The sequence below is a fragment of the Echeneis naucrates genome, chromosome 22, assembly GCF_900963305.1.
Source record: "Echeneis naucrates chromosome 22, fEcheNa1.1, whole genome shotgun sequence".
Taxonomy (NCBI): Eukaryota; Metazoa; Chordata; class Actinopteri; order Carangiformes; family Echeneidae; genus Echeneis; species Echeneis naucrates.
Window position 1 is genome coordinate 19,976,201 of NC_042532.1, and position 23,352 is coordinate 19,999,552.

General features: G+C 42.1%; 3 protein-coding genes across 5 annotated transcripts; 2 read left to right on the top strand and 1 right to left on the bottom strand.

Annotated features, from left to right (window-relative positions):
* Positions 1-917: 917 nt before the first annotated feature.
* Positions 918-3,432, top strand: LOC115036261 (dr1-associated corepressor). Of its 2 annotated transcripts, XM_029494384.1 has the most exons (6): positions 918-1,050; positions 1,704-1,776; positions 1,934-2,027; positions 2,569-2,679; positions 2,973-3,069; positions 3,278-3,432. In XM_029494384.1, exons 1-6 carry the CDS (start codon positions 1,009-1,011, stop codon positions 3,302-3,304), a joined length of 444 nt encoding a protein of 147 aa, XP_029350244.1. In that variant the 5' UTR covers positions 918-1,008; the 3' UTR covers positions 3,305-3,432. The 2 variants fall into 2 exon arrangements, with proteins under 2 accessions (XP_029350244.1, XP_029350243.1); XM_029494383.1 differs by having other exon boundaries at positions 2,973-3,353.
* A 594-nt stretch (positions 3,433-4,026) lies between these two features.
* On the bottom strand, positions 4,027-8,710 carry ahsa1b (AHA1, activator of heat shock protein ATPase homolog 1b). Its single transcript, XM_029493907.1, has 9 exons — positions 8,496-8,710; positions 7,134-7,324; positions 6,891-6,973; positions 6,681-6,798; positions 5,856-5,947; positions 5,641-5,769; positions 5,466-5,567; positions 5,316-5,367; positions 4,027-5,019 (listed from the first exon to the last, which is right to left on the bottom strand). The coding sequence occupies exons 1-9, from the start codon at positions 8,573-8,575 to the stop codon at positions 4,847-4,849; spliced, it is 1,020 nt and encodes a 339-aa protein (XP_029349767.1). The 5' UTR covers positions 8,576-8,710; the 3' UTR covers positions 4,027-4,846.
* Positions 8,711-13,908: 5,198 nt separating this feature from the next.
* cdca4 (cell division cycle associated 4) lies at positions 13,909-20,420 on the top strand. 2 transcript variants are annotated; one of them, XM_029494400.1, is made up of 3 exons: positions 13,909-14,104; positions 17,318-17,455; positions 17,780-20,420. In XM_029494400.1, exon 3 carries the CDS (start codon positions 17,789-17,791, stop codon positions 18,716-18,718), a length of 930 nt encoding a protein of 309 aa, XP_029350260.1. In that variant the 5' UTR covers positions 13,909-14,104; positions 17,318-17,455; positions 17,780-17,788; the 3' UTR covers positions 18,719-20,420. The 2 variants fall into 2 exon arrangements, with proteins under 2 accessions (XP_029350260.1, XP_029350259.1); XM_029494399.1 differs by lacking the exon at positions 17,318-17,455 and having other exon boundaries at positions 13,943-14,104.
* Positions 20,421-23,352: the final 2,932 nt, after the last annotated feature.

Here is a 23,352-nt window from a genome sequence, read left to right on the forward strand (position 1 = left end):
TAATGAATGAATTTCCCCGCAGGTGGAGTGATAGTCACCTGAGGTGGGGACTTCTGTGGATGGACTCATGTCAGGGCAGTGAAACAGAGGATGGAGATCACGCTGCAGAAAATCTGCTCGGAAAACATCCTGCAGGAAAAAACCTCAGTGTCGATGTTTTTCTGCAGGTATCACCACAGGACCAAAGAGTTAAAGGTTAACAATACCTGGTTGATTGTGTCTTCTCCTTCAGTGAATGGCTGACCTGCAGGAGAGAAGAAGAAAAATCACAAATCCTCTGCAAATTGTAAAAAAAAAATAAAATAAAAAAAAAATCTAAAAGCAAAAAGCCTTCATTTAATTAATTCAGTTGTGTTTATTTATCACCTACCGCTGATGTGACATGTGGCAAATACACAAAGTGACAACAGCACAGAAAGCAGCATGTTTCACTCTTCCAATGAGAAAAAAAGAAATAATAACTCACAGTTTGGTCTAGCTGCTTTATTAGAGAGCTACAACCTTTGAAATTAATCAAGATGGGTCTTATCTTTGACCTTTGCAGCCATTAGCAGAGTCAGGACGCATAACACAGTAATAAATCACAAATAATGGACTCATAATCGTCAACAAGGCGAGTCCAAAATTAAACTGTCCTGCGTCGTCGTCAACGACAGACCACATCTTTATCTTTTCCTTCAGCCACCTGTTCCAGCTTTTATAATAATCAATATTACAGCAGTTATTACTTCAAATAAGATTAATTCTTCAAATGAAATTAAAATATGAATCATTCCAACTTCATATCATTATCATCTATCACATTTTAATACAATCAACAACTTTAACAGCTTTTTTTTTTAAAAAGAAGCTGGATCTCTGTTGATTGGGGTCATGACGTCATCGGGGTCACGGGGTTTGACCCCGGCTCAGGTGTCTTCCTGCCGAAGGTAAACAAATGGACGCGGCGGCGTTTTGCGCTAAAAACATGAGAAATGTGAGCGAGCCGCGCGGACTGAAGCGAGCAGAATGCCCGGCCAGAAGAGACGATATAACGTCCGGTTCCCCCCGGTGAGTACCGACTCCGCTCCGCCGGGTTTGCCCGCTTTTGAAGCCTCCTTTCGGGCTACATGCTAACGGCTAACAGCTAACGGCTAGCTCCGCTCACCTGAAAGCATCTGCTGCTGCGTTCAGGCGCTGTCGGAAAACTCGCCTCTCGCCGCCGATAAAAACAGCCGCGTTCAAAGGACTGAAGAAAGCAGCAGCTTTGGAGCCCAAAGCCAACATTTGTTGAACAGAACAGAATAAAGCTGCTCTGATGCTGCTCAGACTTTTAGTGTCAGAGATTAGTGAAAGCGACAGTTCACACTAAAAATAAGCTGATGTCTCCAAAGTGCACGTAGATGACCTTCATCAGACTGTCTGGATATTTCAACATGTGAAAAATAAATCATATTGGAGGGCAGATTTAGTGGGGTTAATCTTCAATGGTCATTTTTCCATAGAATTCTCACTGAATGAATAAATTATAATAATGACCAAACGGCAAAACAAAGATATTCCTGAAAAGGATGATGAAATTTGTTGCTCCTGTGATCTATTTATTTGTGATCTGCAGCCATTACACATGGCCCTCCTGCCAGGTTGGTACGGCCCTGATGGTCACTTCCATTTAAACGGACATCATCTCGCCTGGTAACAGCTTGGTGTGTTGTGTCTCTCAGAGTCGTGTCAAAAAGATCATGCAGAGGGACACCGAGGTGGGGAGGATTGCGATGGCGGTTCCTGTGATCATCTGTATCCTTTAAAACCTGCAGTCAGTCACATTCTAACTGAGTCACTCACTGAATCCAGATGTGCTGTTGGTCACGTGCTGCATGTTTTCGCATGGAAAAAAGACGCCTGTCGGACTCACTGAAATCTGAGCGGTGAAGTCCTGAGCTGCAGCCATCAGCTCGGGCGTTGGAGATGTTCCTGAAGTCTCTGCTGACCAAAACCTGTGTGATCACTCAGGCCAAGCTCAGCACGGTCGTGTCTCTCTCTCACATGTGAGTGACTCTGTGCTCCATTTTCCCCGAAGAATTTATCCAAACAGCACGAATCTGACGGGACTAATTTAGTTAGGATGTGTTCCCTGCCAATAATATGCAGTTTATACTATATTACATTCTACATCAGCTTGTTTTTGTAAATAAATGTAGTTAACAGAAGTTAAACTGTGACTTTGGCTGCTGGGAAAAAAGGCTTTCCAAAGATTTAATAATTCAATCAAAAATTTCTCAAATATTAAGAAAATCAGTTCTCAATTTATTTTATGTGAGTCTCAGAATATTTAGGATTTATTAAAATTTGTGATAGATTTTTCAATGCTATAATTTAGATAATGTACATTGAAAGTATTTATATGACACAAAAAAATTATAAACAAAATAACAAAAATTTTGCAAAACTTTGAAAAGTAGTAAAAGTCTTTTGTGTGAAATTCCCAGAATGTAGGAATCAGGATTGTGACGAATATGAAAATAAAAATAATGTGTTTATCAAAACAAAAATCATTGTGTTTTTTGTGTTTTTTGTGTTGTGATTCAGGAAGCAGTGCATCGAGTCAGAGAAACTCTTCCACTTCTTGAAAGATCTGGTGGAGCGAACTACGGCAGCCCAGAAGGACAACAGAGGGATGAGTGTGTGGCCGTTATACAGGTCTGTATGGCTGTCGTTATTTATTCATGCACAGTCGGTCCGTTCAGCTGTGTAAATCCAGAGTTTGTTCACTGTTGCTTAATTTAATCAAATAAAATCTGAAGATTTTCTCAAACATTAGGAAAATAAAGTTGAATCTATTATGACTGAATGACTGAAGTGGAATATTGTGATTTATTAAGAAGTGTATTGAAAACAAGTTGATGAAATGTGGAAAATTAATTTGTGTTATTTAGGAAGAAAATAAAGTCTGTTTTGCAAAAACTTTGACCAAACTTTCAAATGTTTTTCAGGAGCACACATCATGACATTCCTGTAAAAAAATCTTCAGATGTGGGCGAAACGGCGCCGCAAAGGAGCGTTGACTTGGCGGATAACTGCAGCTCCAGCGTACGTATCCTGAGGCCGTTAACAGCTCGTTTGTCTTTTTACAGATGAAATCCTCCCACTCCATCAGCAGGCCGTTTGTGTTGGAGGATGACGAGCGACAACAGCGGCCTCATGAGGCCGAAATGGTTCTTTACACAAATGTATCTGAATTATCGGAAACAGGAATATTCATCCTGATTTATTTTATTTTCCGTTCTCTCTCTTTCAGGACTCGGAGCTCTACATCTGTTTATGACTGTGAGTTTACAAACGGAGAAAAGCAAAAGTTCAAGTTTATTTTTATATTCAGGCTTAATTTCATCATTCATGATATTCACTGTGACACGATAACAGTTTTGGGGGGAAAACATTTATGTGCTGTTTTTGACCTTTGACCCCTTTTTTTTTTTTCTTGAAACCTAAAAAGTGCCTTTTTTTGTAGGCGCTTTAACTTTGGTTGTAGCGGACGTGTTTTAGAAGGACCTGGTGCTCTGTGTGAGTTTAACAATTTACATTTATAGGTTGATCATGAAATGTTTATTTTTATTTGCGAAGCACGTTCACCAGCTTGTGTTGCAGCTGAACTGATGCTTTGTTCGCACAGATTCCGTTAAAGAAATTGGTTTTCTCTTTCTGTAGTTCGACTGCAGACTCGTGATGTTTAGTATTCAGTTCATTTGACGTCCGAGGGATTTTCTTCTTTCTTGTTTTGCTCATTAAATTTTGCTCTCCAGTGAGAAAAGATGTCAACACGTGACCTGCATTGTCTGTAAAGTGCTTGTTCAGCTGAAGAGGCCTTTTTCTGGTTTCTGTTTGGAGTGTTTCATTTTTAAAGCACTTGTAAATTAATGTTTTAAATGATGAAAAGGCTTATTACCCAATATGAAAATAAATAATGTGTTAATAAATAAGTTCAAACAGCTGATATTTCATGAAGTCAAAAATGTCTTAATAAATAAAAACAAATGGAAAGCAGATATCAGGATTGGTTTATTCCAAGAAACTAACCTTTTTACATTATGAGGGGATGAAATGAATAATGTCTTTTGTCCTACAAGCTTTTAGTCTTTTGCTGTGAATTTACATTTTGAAGCCAAATACAGCAAAAACATCTGTTTCGTTGCTACGCTAGCTGCAGATTGAAGTCGTTACCGTCTTTCCAGCGATGACAAACATCGTTTCCGTTAACGGTCCTGTTGAAGGTCCCCGCTGATCCCCGGGGCCATAACGTGCATGAAGTCGAGTCTCATTGAAACAGAGTACAGTACTGAGAGGTTCAAGTCTGGTGGCCATCCCTCCAACTGAGAGCTTGAAATGGAACATGCATCTTGGCTGAAAGCATCTTCACTACAGTTACACTTGAAAAGAGTGAAATACGTAAAAAATAAACATTCAATTCTTTCAAAGCAACGTAATATTTCCTCAAATAAGAGCAAATCAACATTTATTTTTCTAACTCTCTGCAATAATTACATATGTATAGAATTGAAAGGCCAATTTGCATTAGTGGTTCAATAAATTCTCCTTTTCTTTATTCAACTCATTTTTTCCATCCAGAGTGGCAGAGGCAGTCCGACCGACTGAATACTGAAGGGGAGAAACTAGATTTAAATAGGCTGAGAAATTAAAACATTTACACAGACAGACAGGTGTCGGGCTGACCTCACCTATTTCACCTCATGTGAACTCGTGCTATGAGTTTACGACGGGACGCCTCGTGCCAGAGAGATCGAAGGACAAGAAGTTTAAAAATCCAAAAACAAACAAAAAGACAAAACAGCACTACAGCCCGCCGTCTTCAGAAGAGTCGCGCTCCGTAGCCAAAAGTCTGTTTAATAGCTTCGAAGTAGTATCTCTTCCAGCCCTCTTTCGTCCGCTCCTCCTCGTTGTCCGGGACGCCCCGACACTCCACCTTCAGCTCCGTCTCGCTGCTCTGGTCCAATAAGGTCATCGTGATTGTTGCGTAATGCTCTGTGGAGCACAAACGGTCAGCGTCACAGTCAGTTCGGCAAAATTAATCTACACAAGTCCTTTTCTGGTTCATGAAGTCTCTAAATGATGAATGTGCCTTTTAAAAAGGAGCCAAATGAAAATGTAAAAACTGTAAATATCACAGAAACATGAGAGACGATCAGATCAGGAAAATATTTCATTAAACTATAAATGATTGATGCAGCACGGCTCACTTAAAACGACGAGTCAAGTTCAGTTTGAATAAAAGAAAGTGAAGACATAAAAGCTGCTCCTGCAGCAGGAAGTCAACGTACCACAGGGCCAGTTGTTAAACCTCCACTTCATAACTATTTTCTCATCAGGGACCTGGAGAAAGAAGACGAGTTTTCATTTGGAACAAAGAAAAAGCCACATAACTTCAAACCCTCAGATTTTCAGGATTAGAGGGGGAAAGTTGGTCTCACCAGGTCTGTGAATTCACCAAAAACGTTTCCATCTAACAGACGGAACTTCCCGCCTCTCTCTCCGTCCACTGTGGCCGGAGCGTGCGTGAACGCCTGCACCATCTGCACGACACAAACACCCCAGTCACAGCCTCTTCAGTGCTCTACAGTGAAGCAGCTCAGGGAGCCCACTCACCTCCTGGTTGAGGAACACCCTGTACAGGTCAGCCGGGGAGGTCAGGAAGGTTTCCTTCATGCTGAATTTACAGGTGGGGATCTTCACGCCGGTGTTGACGGGAGCGGCCGTGCTGCCTGAGGAGGAAATCTGTTGGACAACAGAGCTCAGGTGAGCGAAGGCCTGGAAACTCCAACGATTCAGCTACAGCCAAAAATTCAGGGCTCGCCACTGACCTGAGTTCTATCCGTCTGGGCTTTGGACTGAGATGTGGACTGCGGTTTGGCCATGCCGTTGGCCGTCGGCAGGATCATTCCCTGCGTGAACTCTGAGAAACACGAATAAAAGCTTCAGCTTCGGTAACTTTACCTTCATCACTCCTCGACAGTCACTTTAAACAAATATAACAATCTCTGATGAGGAAATTTCTGAGAGCTGATATTTAATACTGAGAAAATAAAATTAATTTCAACATAGCCAAGTCCAATATCAGGATCAGAGGCGCTGCACCAAAAAATATTATTATTTCTTTGTTGCTGACGGTAAAATGCGTCATGGCATAGCACTGTATCTCCACATCTAAAGGAACATGTCACGTTTCATTTTCAGGGAAAATGATATGTAATAATAACCGCTCCAACTGAGATTGCAGTATCTGCCAACATAATTATAATGTTTGTCTTTTTATTTCATACAGTGACGCCTTATGCAACGTTCAGCGTATGAAGGCTTTGAAAACACTTCACAACCTTCAGAAGGAAGAGAACCAACAGGAAGGGAGGCAGCAGAGACGTGTTGACTGAGCTGTGAATGTCCCGTAAACGTTCAGGTTAACTCAAAGATCACTACAGATCTGTGTGTCAGTTTATACATTTTCACTTTTTACAAGAAATAAATGTCTTCAAGACAAGTTTAGTTTGGCCCAGATAGTTCTTTTGATTTCAAGCTTTTATAACTTATGAAAAATACAGTTCAGGCCTGTGTGTTGCCTCATCAGCAGTTTTTTTATGATCAGTAAAGGTGAATTCATTATTTACACATAAGACAAGACTCTGACTCACCTGTTTTTAAGAACTCCACGTAGCTTCCCAGGGCTTCACGCACTTTTTCAGCTCCTTTAGTTTTCATCAGGTTGGTCAGCGGCGTATCAGGCTCATCTTTGTTCAGCGCTACAGAAATCTGGACACAGACGGGACAGGCATCAAACACACTGTTCATTCAGCACACACACACTTCGGATCCAAAACGTCTCCTGATGTGGAGTAACTCACATCAAGATCCTCCATGTCGTTTTCATCGGACAGATTTGGAACTTCAAGCGTTCCTTTATATTTGACTCCTGATTTTGACTTTCCTGGAAAAACAAAGGGAAACATGTGTCAGCAAAGTTGAACAGTTTCCTTTGCTATGTGTTTGTCATTGATTAATTTTGTGTGAATGATATATTTTGTAAATATAATTCCAACCAGGGTTCCCCTGAACAAAACAAACAGTGACCTCAGTCTTCTACATACCAGTCCAAGAAGCTTTCAGGTTCCATTCATAAAAGAAAATAAGTTTCCCTTTGCGGTTGTTAATCGAGGCTTCTCCTTCCAGCTTGCTGACTTCGGTCACCTCACACTTGCCTTCGTCATTTTCGACACTCAAACCAAGAAGCAGAGCTTTTAATTTGTCTGATGACCAGTTTGTTGCATCTCGTTCAGTCCTAAGAAGAAAAAAAGTCAGAGCTGAGACTAAACAAGTTTAGCAGAAACCACTTTTAATAGAGAAATGTGTTTTATTATCTAATCTTTACATTAATACATAATTTCATATAAATCATTTAGTTAAAAGAATGTCTGATTGAATCAGCTGTGATCATTCCTTTTTATGCTGCTGCTGTTTTCATTGTGTTACGGAAACAGTTAAGTCAGTCAACCACACAAGTAGTTTTAATTTCATGAAACACGCACTAAGGTGAAGTACTCATCTTTAAATTAATTACTAGAATGATCCCAAGTGCTACTGAATTGTAAACTGCCACTGAAAGCACGAGCAAATTCCAACAGATCTAATTCAACTGTGAAATGAGGAACTTTCATTGTTCACTGTTATTTCATAACAAAGACACATTTAAATCAAATATTTTGATTGTCTTGGCAGAGATGAGTACACTGAAGAGTTGAACCTTCAGTTGACTGTAGCGTGTCATTTAACAGCAGAATTCCTAATAATAATAATATAAACCACCCATTAAATATGATCTGGAGCTGCATGTAAAGCCGGAACGTGTTTACTTCATGAAGTCAGTTCGAACACAAACATTACAACACAACTAACATCAGTGCAGGACCTGCACACACACACACACACACACACAACACTTCACTCTGAACGGCACTGTTGTTGTCTGAGTGATGGCAACGAAAAGAAATCTGTCTTTGGACACAACAAGCACAAACACGGCTGAATCTGATGCTCCGCTGTCACATCCAGTCACGTTGTAACGGGGCTAACCTCACGTGTCTCACCGGGGCTTCACCGGCAGCAGCTGAAAGGCCCCGGCTCACAAACCGAGGACCCTCCGGTGAGATTATTCCGGTGGTTTGGACCGGATGCTGCCAAACTGACGGTTAACAACCTCAAAGCACCGACTGAAGCTACAGCAGCTAGCTTAAAGGGGGAAGCTAACAGTCGAGCTACAGCTCAGCCCGAATAAGATACTTCATTTAAAAAAAAGTAATAATAATAATTTATAAGATGTAGGAATATTAACAGGACACACACTGAGCGGCGTTGGGTGGAAGTAAACAGTCCAAAAATAACGGCTGCGGCTGGCCGGTAATGTGAGCTGTTAGCATTGTTAGCTTCGGCAGGCTAGCGTCCTGTCGCCTCACCAGTGCCAGTTATTGACGTTCGTGGCGTCGGCTCTCTCCTCCACGATCCACCGCGGGTCTCCTTCTCCCCACTTGGCCATCGGTGCGGCTGGAAGGTAACGGGTCGGCTGGGAGCGGAGAGCAGGGGTCGGGGTGTGTGCCGGTGACTGTCCCGGTGCACGCTGCTTCTAGAAGCCTCTGTGGCCGCTGCTGGGCTGTCTGCCGCGGTGCGCCTCCGTTTGTGCTCCGGGTTCAGAAAGTGCTGGAAACGGAACTGTCCGGCTTCGTTTTCCGTCCTCCAAAGATCAGTTCCGCCTCAGAAAAGGAACAGTTATATTGGTCAGCATGCAAAACAAATAAAAGAAAAGAAAAGATGCTTTTCTCTTTCTTTTTTCAGGATTCAAAAATCTAAACAGCTTGACAAAATTTACTGATTTGAATAAATGATTAAGATTTCTTTTACAGATGATCTGGATCTGAACCCTTACACCAATAAAGGCATCTCTAGCTGACAAAATACAGCTTCAAATCAAACTGGATGTATTTGAAAGCTGGAATTGATAACAAGACAAAATAAAGTCTATAATGTCGTATGGTCCTTCCCAGAAAAGGACGATTTATATTGGTCAACGTGTAAAATAATAATAATAATAATAATAATAAAAAAACATTTTTGTGATTGAAAAGATGTTTTTCTCTTTTTTTCAGGATTTAAAAATCGATCTGGTTGTTTGTCACATGGGAAAATGCAGTGCAGAAGAATCTTCCAGTGGAGATAAGCCACACCTGTACCGTCAGCTGGGTGGAGGACTGAGTCAGAAAAAGCCTGATGTTCCTACTGTTACACAACACAGATGGAGGATAATGGGTTGTCAAACGTGATGTCACCCAGATAAAAAGGCGTTGAGAAGTAATGTGTACTAATGTGAAACGTGTTAATACTGTGAAAACTAAAATGTTGTGCACTAACAGGTGTTTCAAGTATTTTGTCCACCTCAGGCTGAATGGCAGTAATCCCTCTCTGCATAATGTGGTGCAGGTCAAACTACATCCTACAAAAACACCTGAGTTGAAGAGATTTGTGACAAAAACTGAACATTACAGATAAGTTTTAACCGAGCGTTCCTCTGAGTGTGGAGTTACTGATGGAACTAGAAGCCACGATCCAACCTGAGTGACGACAAAAAGACTCAGGTGGTCTCACACCTACTGCCTTCAGTTTTCAAAATGTTACGCTTTCTAAACAACACAAAACTGAGAACAAGGATAGACAGAATACTGTCACGGTATTTGGTGGGGATGCCATCAAGAGGAGACAAACAAAATCTTTAAAAACTTGCTATATTATCTGAAATAAAATCAAAATCGTAGTGCGGCCAAGTGCAGTCAAAGGAAGCTCTGCTGCAGCGACATGAACAAACTCAGATAAAGGAATCATTTGAGATGAGAGGACCTAAAATGTACCTGGCTCTCAGTCAGGCAGAATTTACATGTTAAACCGTTAGCAGGGAAATGAAGGAACTGTTCCTTCTTACTGCAAACACATCAGGCTCGTTGCTGTTCTTCGATGTTGGCAGCCAGTGAGGATCATGTCCACCTTATTGTATTAACCCCTCCTCCCCGATCTCCCAGCTTCCTGCTTGACATCATTCCCATCACGTAAACTGAGTAAAATTCATTTTTTGACCCCAAACAACTGGCCGGTGTCAAACGTTATGAGATTATCTTGTGAGATTCCAAAGCGGCTGATCTGATTCTGGATCAAACTCAACATCTTTTATAATCCGACATCAGGTTTCTGAAATAAATCAATTACCAAGACTGAAAACAGAAAAGAGAAAAACTCCATGGCATCGCCAGCACTGATAATTACACCAATCTGATTCAGTAGGTGACAAGAGCAGTCGTCTAGAGAGAGATGGCACTGATTAAATCGTATAAAGGGAAAATTCACAGACAGATAAACTGAATGAAACTTCATTCAAACTGCAATCTAGAACGTTCAAACCAATTATAAAGGAGAGACACATCACTTGAAGACCCAACTAACATCTGACATGAAAGACTTACACAAACATCATCCACTTCCAGTGCCGCTTAGTGTATTCTTAATTTCTGCAGTTTGTAATGGATATGTATTAATTACATCAAGTGTGGATTTCAAAGGCTAAAAAATCCTGAATATCGACCTCGTTATTGGTAAAAATTGCTATGACAAAGGATAAGAAATACACAAAAAAGATACAAATTCAACATTTGTCTTGATATTTTATTACCTTTAAACACAATTCCAGGCGATTATCGACACCTGTTTATATACTATGCATAATCAGAACGGCTTGAAATGATTTCACTTAACTGGAATTTAGTTTTGGGGGGTTTTCAGCTCTGTTCAGTTTGTGGGCAGTTCTGTAATTGTGGTTTGATGAACGAAAGCATGAACCGCACTAACACCTGCTGTCGACTGATGATGACTGCGGTCTGAACATGATGTGAACACAGCTGCTCCAGATGTGGTCTGGCAGCTTTGACTCGTGTCCTGATTTTTAAAACGTGCGTTCTTTTATCTGCATTTGTTCTTCGATAAATCAGACCGTGTCTGAGGAGTCAGTAATGGAGGAGGAAAGAGGAAACAAAAAAAGGCTTTTCTTCATCTTATTTGTGGAACTGTGGAAATTTTGACCTCTTTGGGCCTCAAATGTGAAACCATCTGAAGTCAGGAAGGAAATCTCTCTTCAGTGAAACTGTTAACAACAAGGGATCAGAAGCACGTCCTAAATCTGTCTAATAGATGAAAGTAATGGGCTGAAAAGGAAAATGTCCAGTGTGAATTGTCATGAAGTAAAACTCCAAAGACAAATGATCTAAAAATTGTGTCTAAAAGAGTAATTCCATTTATTTTTAATAAATTTTCTAAGTGAAAAAAAAAAGCATTTAAATGAATTCTCTGATCACATAATTAATAAACTACTCTCAAGCTAAAGTAGATAAAACTCGGTCCACTTTCAGCGAATGCAAAGCAGCAGTATATGCTTAGTCATTTCCTGATAACCGCCACAGTGAACACGCCGATCACCTCATACAGGATGTCAGTATTTTGACAGAATTGACACATCTGAAGAAGTGATGAAGATTTGTTTTCTGTCAGAAATGACCTGGATCTTCACCTTTAAATGGAGGCATCAGTGGCTGACAGAACACAGCTTCAAAGCTGGAACTGATAACAAGACAAAATAAAGTCTATGTCGGCTGTTTTGCTCTTTCATGTGAAGTCTGTGTGACCTTTACCTGCTGCAGTGATGCCTTCATTAAGCCGTCTAAACGTGACGGACCTACTCTGTGGAATAAATATTCTTACTTTTGGTACTTTAAGTATATTTTACATTTAACTCATGTAACATGATACCTGTATGAGAACATTTCTACACTTCTACTTAAAAGAAAGCATCTTAGAAGCTAATCATAATGTTTTTTAATTAATTTAATTTAAATGTGGGAAAGTATTTGTAACTATAGGTGAGATCAATTTAATGGAGTAAGAGTACTACAATTACTTAATCATTATTCTCTAGTAATGTACTTGAGTACTTGTACTTAGTTACCATGTATACCACTTATTTAAAACTACTTTACACTTGTATGACTATGACATATATATTTCTATTATACTTCCTCCATGTAATCATTTAATAAGAATTAAGTGGATAAAAAATTATCAGATCTCCATTTGTTGTTGTGTTGTTGTTGTGTTGTTGTTAGTCCCACAGTACAGGCAGCAGCAGGCAGACATCATTAGGGAGGAATCCCAGGCATATGGCTGGCCTTGTTGTTGTTGTGTTATTGTTGTGTTGTTGTTGTGTTGTTGATGTTGTTGTGTTATTGTTGTGTTGTTGTCTTCCTGTTGTTAGTGCCACAGTACAGGCAGCAGCAGGCAGACATCATTAGGGAGGAATCCCAGGCATATGGCTGGCCTTGTTATTGTTGTTATTGTGTTGTTGTTGTGTTGTTATTGTGTTGTTATTGTGTTGTTGTGTTCTTGTTGTGTTATTGTTGTGTTGTTGTCTTCCTGTTCTTCCTGTTGTTAGTCCCACAGTACAGGCAGCAGCAGGCAGACATCATTAGGGAGGAATCCCAGGCATATGGCTGGCCTTGTTATTGTTGTTATTGTGTTGTTGTTGTGTTGTTATTGTGTTGTTATTGTGTTGTTGATGTTGTTGTTGTGTTCTTGTTGTGTTGTTGTCTTCCTGTTCTTCCTGTTGTTAGTCCCACAGTACAGGCAGCAGCAGGCAGACATCATTAGGGAGGAATCCCAGGCATATGGCTGGCCTTGTTGTTATTGTGTTGTTATTGTGTTGTTGTTGTTGTTGTGTTATTGTTGTGTTGTTGTTGTGTTGTTGTCTTCCTGTTGTTAGTCCCACAGTACAGGCAGCAGCAGGCAGACATCATTAGGGAGGAATCCCAGGCATATGGCTGGCCTTGTTGTTATTGTTGTGTTATTGTGTTGTTGTTGTGTTGTTGATGTTGTTGTCTTATTGTTGTGTTGTTGTCTTCCTGTTGTCTTCCTGTTGTTAGTCCCACAGTACAGGCAGCAGCAGGCAGACATCTTTAGGGAGGAATCCCAGGCATATGGCTGGCCTTGTTGTTGTTGTTGTGTTGTTGATGTTGTTGTTGTGTTATTGTTGTGTTCTTGTTGTGTTGTTGTCTTCCTGTTCTTCCTGTTGTTAGTCCCACAGTACAGGCAGCAGCAGGCAGACATCATTAGGGAGGAATCCCAGGCATATGGCTGGCCTTGTTGTTATTGTGTTGTTGATGTTGTTGTGTTATTGTTGTGTTGTTGTTGTGTTATTGTTGTGTTGTTGTCTTCCTGTTGTTAGTCCCACAGTACAGGCAGCAGCAGGCAGACATCATTAGGGAGGAATCCCAGGCATATGGCTGGCCTTGTTGTTGTTGTTATTGTGTTGTTGTTGTGTTATTGTTGTGTTGTTGATGTTGTTGTCTTATTGTTGTCTTGTTGTGTTGTTGTCTTCCTGTTGTTAGTCCCACAGTACAGGCAGCAGCAGGCAGACATCATTAGGGAGGAATCCCAGGCATATGGCTGGCCTTGTTGTTATTGTGTTGTTGTTGTGTTGTTGATGTTGTTGTTGTGTTGTTGTTGTTGATGTGTTGTTGTGTTGTTGTTGTGTTGTTGTCTTCCTGTTCTTCCTGTTGTTAGTCCCACAGTACAGGCAGCAGCAGGCAGACATCATTAGGGAGGAATCCCAGGCATATGGCTGGCCTTGTTGTTATTGTTGTGTTATTGTGTTGTTGTTGTGTTATTGTTGTGTTGTTGATGTTGTTGTCTTATTGTTGTCTTGTTGTGTTGTTGTCTTCCTGTTCTTCCTGTTGTTAGTCCCACAGTACAGGCAGCAGCAGGCAGACATCATTAGGGAGGAATCCCAGGCATATGGCTGGCCTCGGCTCCCCTCCCCCTCCCTTCCTCCCTCCTGCTCGGCAGCAGCAGCAGCAGCAGCCGGACGGAGCTGCTTCAGTTTCTGAAGCCGTGGCATGAATGATCTCATCTGAGGCCGACCTCCGCTCTCCCTGCCGACGATCCTATGAGCCAGACGGGAATAAAATAACGCAAACACCAGGTGAGTCCGAACCGCCGTCGAGGCCGGTTTGTTTTTTTGTTTTTTAATCGGGGCGGAGGTTTGCTGTTTTTGTTTTTGTTGAGTTTTTTGTGTGGTGTTGTTTCAGGAGGGAGAGAAGCGGAGGAGGAGGAGGAGGAGGGGGGAGGTTAGCAGCCGAAGCTGCGGGGAAAGAAGTCCTGTTTTTGGCTAGAAAAGGAGGAAGGACCGCGGAGGATGGGTGGAGGTGGTGGAGGTGGTGGGTGGGCGCTTTTTTGGGGGGCTAATTAGCCTGCTAGCATTCTCTCGGCCTTTTCCTTTTTTTGGTGCTGACGGGTGGGGGAGACAGAGGAAACTGCCAAAGAAGGCTAAAGTGAAACGAATGCCAAACATTTAGTTGCCCCCACGGAGGCATCGTTTTTCCGTCTCAGTGAACATCTTTAGCCCGGTTAGCCGGAGGGGAGGAGGGGAAGAGGAGGAGGTGGAGGGGTCGGTCGGCTGCCGGAGCGTTAGCATGCTAGCCGGCTAGCTGTTAGCTTCCAGCGCAAAATGGCCACCGTGAAGCCGAAAAGACAAAGCATGCGGCGGCCCCGAGCCGCTGACTCCTCGGCCGGCTCCACTTAAACCCCATCGCTGTATTGTTCATAAAGGGAGGGGGCGACGCTTCCGTGTTATTTGTGTTATTGTGTGTGTGTTTGTTTGTTTGTTCTTTTTGGTCGTTTTTTTTTGAGTTAATGGTTCCCTTAGCACAGAGCTAAAGGGTGGGGGATGGGCCATGCTAGCAGCCGCTGACGTAAAGCTAGCATAAAACAAGACGGGGAAAATGTCTAATAATCAACACTGTGTTCTTACCAGCCCTGTTTACACACACACACACACCGTTTATTTTAACTGTTGTGTAACAGTGTGGTGTTTCACTGAAGTGGCCTTCCTCCACACTCATAGTGTCTTTGCACCTTATTACTCATTTCCTGGTATCTGACCTGCCAGACAGAAGTGTTTTGAACACCACATATGTCAGCATCTTCTGGTTAAATCTGATCACATTCACCAACAGGAGTTTAACACGAAGGTTGAGGAAGTTGGCTTGTTGGCCTGGAAGCGATCTAATCGCTCTACTGAAGCATCCCCAGCTGGCAAGATGGGCCTTAAAATGTAGAAAAAGTCATATCACATGCAGAGTCGGTGCTCCGATGGCTCGGAGAACAGACACCAGCTCCAGTTTCTGGGCTTCTGTGCTTCTCCAGTGCTTTGGTATCACTGTGTGCATCAGTTATGGTTTATTATCTACCAGCCTACTGTTTGAGCCGTAGGAAACACAACGAAGCAGATTAACGGTAAATAATTAACACCGCTCAGTGTCTGACAGAGAGAAAAACTCAAAGGCCGATGATCAAGGCAAATATACACATGGAGCTAAATTTGCCAGTTACTTTGTAGATTTATGGTGTTTCCAAAGAGAAACGTGAGATTTAACCCCAAAATGCTGGACTATAGGGTGTTCAAAAACCCATTTGATCAATATACCTGTACAGAAGAAATTCTCATGTCCCAAACTGTTTTCTCTTCTCTCAGATTATAGGTCTTCCTGGTTGTATTTCTTTTCCTTTTGAATTTTTACACGTTGTTTTTCCTTTTGGAGATAGTGCTCTCTAGTGTCTCTTATTTAACAGGGGACATCATATGTCAGAAGACAACATATGTCCATAATTGTTTTCTCACTCTTTGTATTTTAGATCTCCGGGCACCTTCATAAATGACTTTTTTCCCCCCAATTCTGTCCACTGTCAGGAAATGTTATTCTATGCAAGCGAGGACTCAAAGACCTCCAGACTCCCAAGCCATTCAATGTCCATTAGATACTCGTCTTTTTTGGAATGGATGGTAACTCCTTAAATGTGGTGCTGATTTAGTTCACTGATCTGATCAATGAGGTGAAGATGGTAGCTGTTGATTTAATCTTTCTTTCTCATTTTGTGTTAAAAGACGCCCAGTGCGGTGTCCCTCTATTGGAAGGTGAAGTAAAAAGGTGTACCATCAGCTCCTCAATTAGAAATCACAAATCTTGTTTTGTCTTTGATTTCGTGTTTTATTACATGTTGATTAAATGTTCAAAGTGTGTGGTGTTTTGTCAACACAGTTTCTGGCTGTGAAATCTTGCATTACATCCCTGAGTGAACAATGTGTTAATTGTAAAATGCAATATCATTAGCACAGATTATAGGGCTGTAGTTTTTGCCTGGCACGATAAAATGTAAATTCAAAAGGAAAGACAAAAAAAAACAAAAACAACTCTGCCTTGTTGAAGATGATTTGTGCTACAAACAGCAGTGTCTTTAGTATCCGAACAGAAAAGGGGGGGCCAGGTTTTGTTAAATTTATTAACACTTTGCTGTTTATTTAACATTTTGTAAATCCTGCTGCTGTACTTTGGAGTCCAACATGTATAAATATATATCTATATATTTTCATTGTGGTATAACCTTTTGTGATTTATTTTGTTTTTGTTATTTCTCCTTTTCTATTCTTTTTTTTTTTTTTTTTTTTTTTACTGTATCACAAATGGAAATTAGAAGCAAAAGGAATCATTCACCCAAATGCCCTGCCCACAGGTTTTACACAGAGGAGACACAGCTGGACACTGTGCACTATTTTTCTGTCTGATGGAAAATTAAATGCCACAGGCTGCCGTTCAGAGCTCAGTCTCCTCTTTATTGCATCCCATTCATTTGGACAGTCAGACGGCCTTTAATGTTAGCAGGAGTGTTGTTTTTGTTCCTGTAAGACATCTGTGTATCCGAAGTGGTCTGTGATAAGGAAGTTGACTCTACTTTTCTTCCCCTCCCCAGTGAAGAGAAAGTGAAAATCTTGTTCTACTAGTTTTGAAGTGTGGCGTGCGTAGACCCGGAAACCTGATATCTCTTGTAAACTTTAGTGGTTCATGGTGGTACACTGTATTATGAATATTGTGAATGCTATTATTTTTCACATTCTTATCACTTTTACCCCTTAAAAGCACCTTATTGATTAGGATATCTTTTTGATTTTCTTGATCACAGGTGGCAGTGGCAAAGAATATGAGTGCACTGATCATGTAACTTGAGTGCTGTTTTTGTTTTCTGACAAAGGTCTCTCTAGTCTGTGCTTACTTTGATGCAGCGTCCGCATTTAGTTGGTAACCATGCTATTTTCGGTGGCTCAGTGGTCTGTTAAAAGTGTGGTTGTTCCGCCCAGCAGGAGTCTTGCCTCAGACTGGCCTAAAATGGGCAGAAATGGTGCTGAACAAAAGCTGCTTGTCGCTCGTACAAAAGTACTTGAAGCGTTGCAGCCGGGACCAAGCTGCATTGCTATTGCCTGTGCCTCTCAACAGGAAAGGTATAGCAAACTAAAAACTAAAAACAACTACAACAAACAATTTACTGTTTATTGTAATTCACAAAGAGATTAAGCCTGTAGAGATTAGTCATAAAGTCACAGCTGCTGTGCAGCAGATTGTAGCGTTAGCTCCCTCATGTCCATACACACATATTACACCACATAGCCTCATTACATCACACATATACATTATTAATTACATGGCACTTATTCTTCTCACTATGACCCTAGCTAGTGAAATTCATGTGTTTGTCAGTGTGATAAATTTGTGGTGTTGCTGTGGCTGTGTCTGACTGTGTTTCTGTCTCCTCGCCATCATCACAGAGAGACAACATGTTCCCGAAGGGCACCAAGCGTAAGTTTTCAGACTCCGGGGAGGAGCCGGCCTCCAGCGGCGACCAGGGCCAGGCGGCATCATCATCATCGGTGGCGGCGGCTCGGACGCTGTCGTCCTCTTACAGCCTGCAGCGGCAGTCGCTGCTCGACATGTCGCTCATCAAGCTGCAGCTCTGCCACATGCTGGTGGAGCCCAATCTGTGCCGCTCGGTGCTCATCGCCAACACGGTGCGGCAGATCCAGGAGGAGATGACCCAAGACGGCACCTGGCAGATCATGACCCAGGCCCTGGCCGCGGCCCAGTGTCCCGCCGACCGCCTGGTGGCCACCGAAGTGCTGTGCCGGCAGACGGACGCCGCCGCTCAGGCCGGCCAGAGTCCCAAACCCTTCTCTGTGGTCGGCCTGGAGGAAGGCTACCACTCCGAGGAGGTGGTGATGGAGGGAGACGTTGAGACGGAGGTCACCATGTCCACCTTGTCGCCCGTCTCCCCCCAGCTCTCCTCTGCCTCTTACCTGGCCGGGCCCTTCGGCATGGGCCCCTGCTGGGAGGAGGAGGAGGAAGACGGCGAGTGCGAAGAGGATGATGAGGAGGATAGTGAAGAGTGCGTGTCGGAGGGAGAGGAGGCAGACCGGGACCACCTGAGCGCAGACTCCAGGACAGGGGAGCAGGTTTTTGGGACTTTTGAGATCAAGCACCCAGCGCCGCCCCCTGACCCTGCGCTCGAGGAGCTGTTTTCAGACGTGGACCCGTCCTACTACGACCTCGACACGGTGCTGACGGGCATGCAGAGCGCCCCCAAGATGGGGCCTTACGACCTGCTGGAGAGCCTTTCCTCTCACGGCCCGACGGCCCTGAGCTCCAGCTCGAGCTGCAGGTCAGACCTGAACGAACTGGACCACATCATGGAGATCATAGTGGGATCCTGAAACTCAGAACATTCCGCGGGCCTGTACTGATCCCACAGACTCTTTCCAGACTATGCACAGAACGTGTGCATGTTCTGTATGTGGTGTTGTTACACATGGAAATTGTTGGAGGTTTTGCGACAATTTGGGAAATTAACAGCGAAGCCTAGTAGATTTTGGGACCGGCTGTTAGAGACGTAGTTAGTCTCCTCTAACAGCCACTTAGACAAGTCGGCAGCTGCGGTTGGGACCTTGATCTTTTATTCAGAAAATGTAATTGGCAGTTGAAATATTAAGGGTAAAATCAATAAATTGGGGGATTCACAAGCCGTCCGGGCCTGTGGGCGAGGCAGTTACTTTCCTACTTTGTTGACGAAATCTCAAAAACTCGACGAGATCTGTGACAAGGCAAAGATAATTACCTATACCATGATGCATTCTTATTTACGTACTTTCCATGTTTACGTCTGTCGTTCATTCTGTCATACTAGCTCCTACCGGTCATACCTTCTGCCATTTTGTCCATTTCTATTTATTGTTACATGGACTGAGGAACAATTCTTCACACTACATGCATCAGAAACCAGAACAAATTGTAAATCCAAATCTATGAATCAATGCATATTTTCCTAAAGATTTGAGCAATTATGAATGGAATATATGTATATGTACGTATGTGTATATAGAAATATATTTTTTGCATTACACAGGCTTGGGGACTTTTCAAGTATCATTTGATATTATTATTTTTTTCCTCTCCCAGGCGATTTTTAAAATTTTAATGTAGCCAGACTCAAGACAGTGTCTTCCCATGGTTTGGTATAACAAGTCGACTGTAACAGGTGTCAAGTCTGGCATCGTCACACTTTATAGGCGCTGTTCTTTCATTTTTCTCTAAAGCTTTACGCAGGGCAGGTAAACTGCTGCCAGACTCTAACCAAAAGCTGGTGAAGATTTGTCCATTTTCTGGGGAGTTTACAGAAACCAGCGGACAAACTTTGAAGTGAGTTTCCTGCCCTTCTTCTTTACAGATCTAATAACAACAATAATAATAATAGCAGCTCTTTTCCTGAAGCATTTGGAGAAACCCCGGAGTGATAACTGCATCAAGAAGCCATATTTCTTTCTCTCATTTGTTAGAACAACAAATGAAGAATTCTTTGTGTTAACCCATCTAATTTATTTTTTTATTTATTGTATTTATTATATCTAGGTACAGACATGCCATATTGACTTCATTGGCCTGATGAAATTATATTTATCCAAATTTTGCCCTCTGTTTTGAATGCAGTACCTATTTATTCCTCACTTTTTATTATTATTGTTAGTAATAATAATAACAACCGGGTAACTATTCAAATCACTATGCAGCTCTGTCATACGTGTTTCAAAATGATTGTATACTCAATGTCCTTTAATTACTTTATGCAAACAGTTGCCTTTCTCCTAAAGATGTGGAAAATCAAATGCATTTTTCAAAATTGTTCCTTATCATGATGAAGAAATTAACTCAGGCAAACAAAATGTATTGACTAAAATACAGTATTACGCCTCTCTTGATACCTTACCACAACACTCCTGAAGGATGTCACTCTGGTCTGAATGGGAGCTAGAACTTCAAAGACTAATTACCGTTGTAAAATGTATGCATTTTTTTATATTAAGGAAAAAACATTGTAGCATCTTTGTAAATATTTTTTATAATAAAAGGTGCAACTATTAATGGGTGTGATGTGGTTTCTTATCTTTCCTGTCTTAGTTTTGCAATGAATCCCCTTTTCTGTTTGTGTGTGGCGGCAGAACAACTGTGTCTTCAGGTCGTCTCTCATTTCGTGAACTCACTCCCAGAATGCACTGAGAGTATTTTTCTAATTTGGCACAAACATTAACTCTGAAGAAGGATAGTGACTCTGATGGATGGTTTGTTCAGTGTTGGTTTTCTAAAAGTTTGTTGACTTTATGAAAACTACACTTTCCGCACTAATGTCCTTTAACAAGTCTTTGAAAAGAAGGAGTTCAATGCCAATACACCACCTGTGTGTCTGTAACACATAAACAACAATAAACAAACACGTTCAACTTGGATAAATAATAATCACGTAGTTTTCCTCAAAACTACGGTGCTGAGTACCGGACGCCCGTTTCAACTCGGTGTTACGGACAGATGAAGTGGGATGTGACGGCTGGTTGCGAAGCTGTAAAAACATGAACTGCTTGTCCTGGTGACAGTCAGCTAAATTCTGTAGGTGTGTGACTGCTGGCTGTTTGAGTAGATTCTCCCCTATGTTTTGACGGTAAGTCCTGAAAATGAATTCGACGTGGCCCGGCTGCAGTGGGGAAACTCCGTCCTCACGTGCAGCTCTCACATGTTGACACATCAGCATGAGATCTCGCATTAGATGTGCAGAGACATGGAGTTACGATGCATTCAAAAGAACAGGACTATTGTCTGTCCAGCAGCGATGTGAATACAGCTAACCTGTGTTTGGCAGAGGGAGCCTCACTCAACCCATTTTAAAGACTCCCATCAATAATGAATGCAGCCATTCAGTCAAGTGGAGAGAGGCCTTTGGTATTCTTAAATATGTAGCAATCAAATAAAACTCCCATAAAGTCTCGTCTGAAACTGTCCGATGGTGTTTGTGTGTAAAATTGTAGCTTACTCTGCACGTTGGCTTGCTGCCGAGTCTTGGTTAAAGATTAATAGACCCTCGATGAGTCAGCAAAAAAAAAGGCAGCCTGAGGAAACACAACGACAAAGAGACTTTAGTGTCTTAAACAGCAGCAAAAGAGAACACACAATGAAAGGGATGCAGTGGTTTTCGGCTGGGGAGGTGGGGGGGGGGGTGTTTCTTGACTTCAGACAGGTCTGGGACAGAGACAGTGGGCAAAGACAGTGATGTTCAGTACACAATGTTTGCACAATAATCACCGTACGAGTGATCACGTGTTATCTGCTATCAGGAGAGACAACACCTTTAAAAATGGCAGTTTAGGCTTTATGAGTAGCAGCAGGCCACGCTGCCTTCAAGGACTTCACTTAAAGTTGAGACCTGAAGTCAAAACTGTCACTCAAAAAAACAAAACAAAAACTAGAACCCATAATTAGTTAAAGTCAGTTTAAATTAAACAACCAGATCTTATCTTTGTATTTTCGGCCTCTGATTCCTGATGTTAATGTTAGAGAGCTCACTAGCACATGACCTGTGGGGTGGTTGAGGTGGTTTTTAAAAGCCATGTGTTTGTGTCACCGCAACACCACAAGATGTAGGCCATCAGACGACAAGCGTAATAATTCTGTAACGCTGCTCTCTGGCTTTATGCTCAGACAAAAAGAGGAAATAAGAAGTGGAAGTCTCGCTGTGACAGCTTCAGGAGGAAGAGACGGGAAAACGAGTTTCCTTATTTGGTGTTTGCCTTCTCTTCTTTCTGATCACATCCTCCCCCTTCCCTTCTGAGTCATCTGCCCCTTTAAAATGCTGCGTTCAAGGGCTCCCTGCAGCCACATGGCCCTTCTGGATATTTCCAACAGGGATACACTGATTGAGTTGTTTGAAACACCTGAAGTCCTAAAATCTCCACATATTCTCCAGCCTTAAATAGTTTCTGACTACGTGCAGCTGCTTTGGTCTCTAATCTCTCCGGATATTGTATTTCCGTAAAGAAAAGAGTTTAGAGGACCGACAGCCGGGGCACTCCAGTGAGCCCGTCCAGGCCAGTTAGCACTTCCTAGTTAATCCAGTTTTATATCTGCTTCCTCCACAAAAAGGCTTTGATTTTGTTTAGACATAAACACCAGACCTGGTTCAGCTCCTGGTCCAAGGTGCAACAGGCCCCGTGATAATTTATAGTTGAAGAAAAGCCCCCGCCCCTGGTGGTGAATCTTTGATTGCAGAACATAAAGCTGTCACTGTGACGTGCTCACAAATGTTGTTGTCATCCTCCACTACAAATAAAAGTCAGGTTTGAATTCATGAAGTGGAAAAAGTAGAAAAGAAATCAGATTGAGGTTTAAGTGTTACTATTTGTGGCCGAGTCACTGTGGGAAAAGTATGTGGGGAGACATGAAGATTAACGGAAAGGAAGAAAAACAAAGAAAGTGTGTTGTCATTTTTCAGATATTAGAACCTGAAGCTGTTAGTGTTTGGGTGCATTTGGATGCAAATACTCAAAATATTTACAGACAACATTTCATTTTTCTGGAACTGACAGCAACTCACAAACCCAAAAGGCTGGTTTCATGTTTTTCTAAACTGATGTCCTGCTGAAGCGCTTAAATCACACAAAAATATGCAGGAACCAACTTCTCCAATATCAGAACCAGAACAACGAATCTTGGACTGGTATCCGTCCGCACGCCAGCAAGTATCTCTGTGGATCAAAGAGCTAATCATTTGTTGTCAGATATTATATCACGTTATCAGAAGAACAGCAGATGTATCTGAATCTGACCAGCAGTGGATAAATAAGGAAATGATGAGATGATGGAGCTCATGATGTTGATAACCAGGGACAGAAAACACTGAAAGGGGTAACTGCCCATGTTACTTTTCAGTGTATCTGACTTTTCCGAGCCGCCCCTGAAGGCAGCGGCGGCCGTCGGCCGGAACAGCCAGCCGCACATTCGCTGCCCCGTGAGAGGCGGAGGAGGAGGC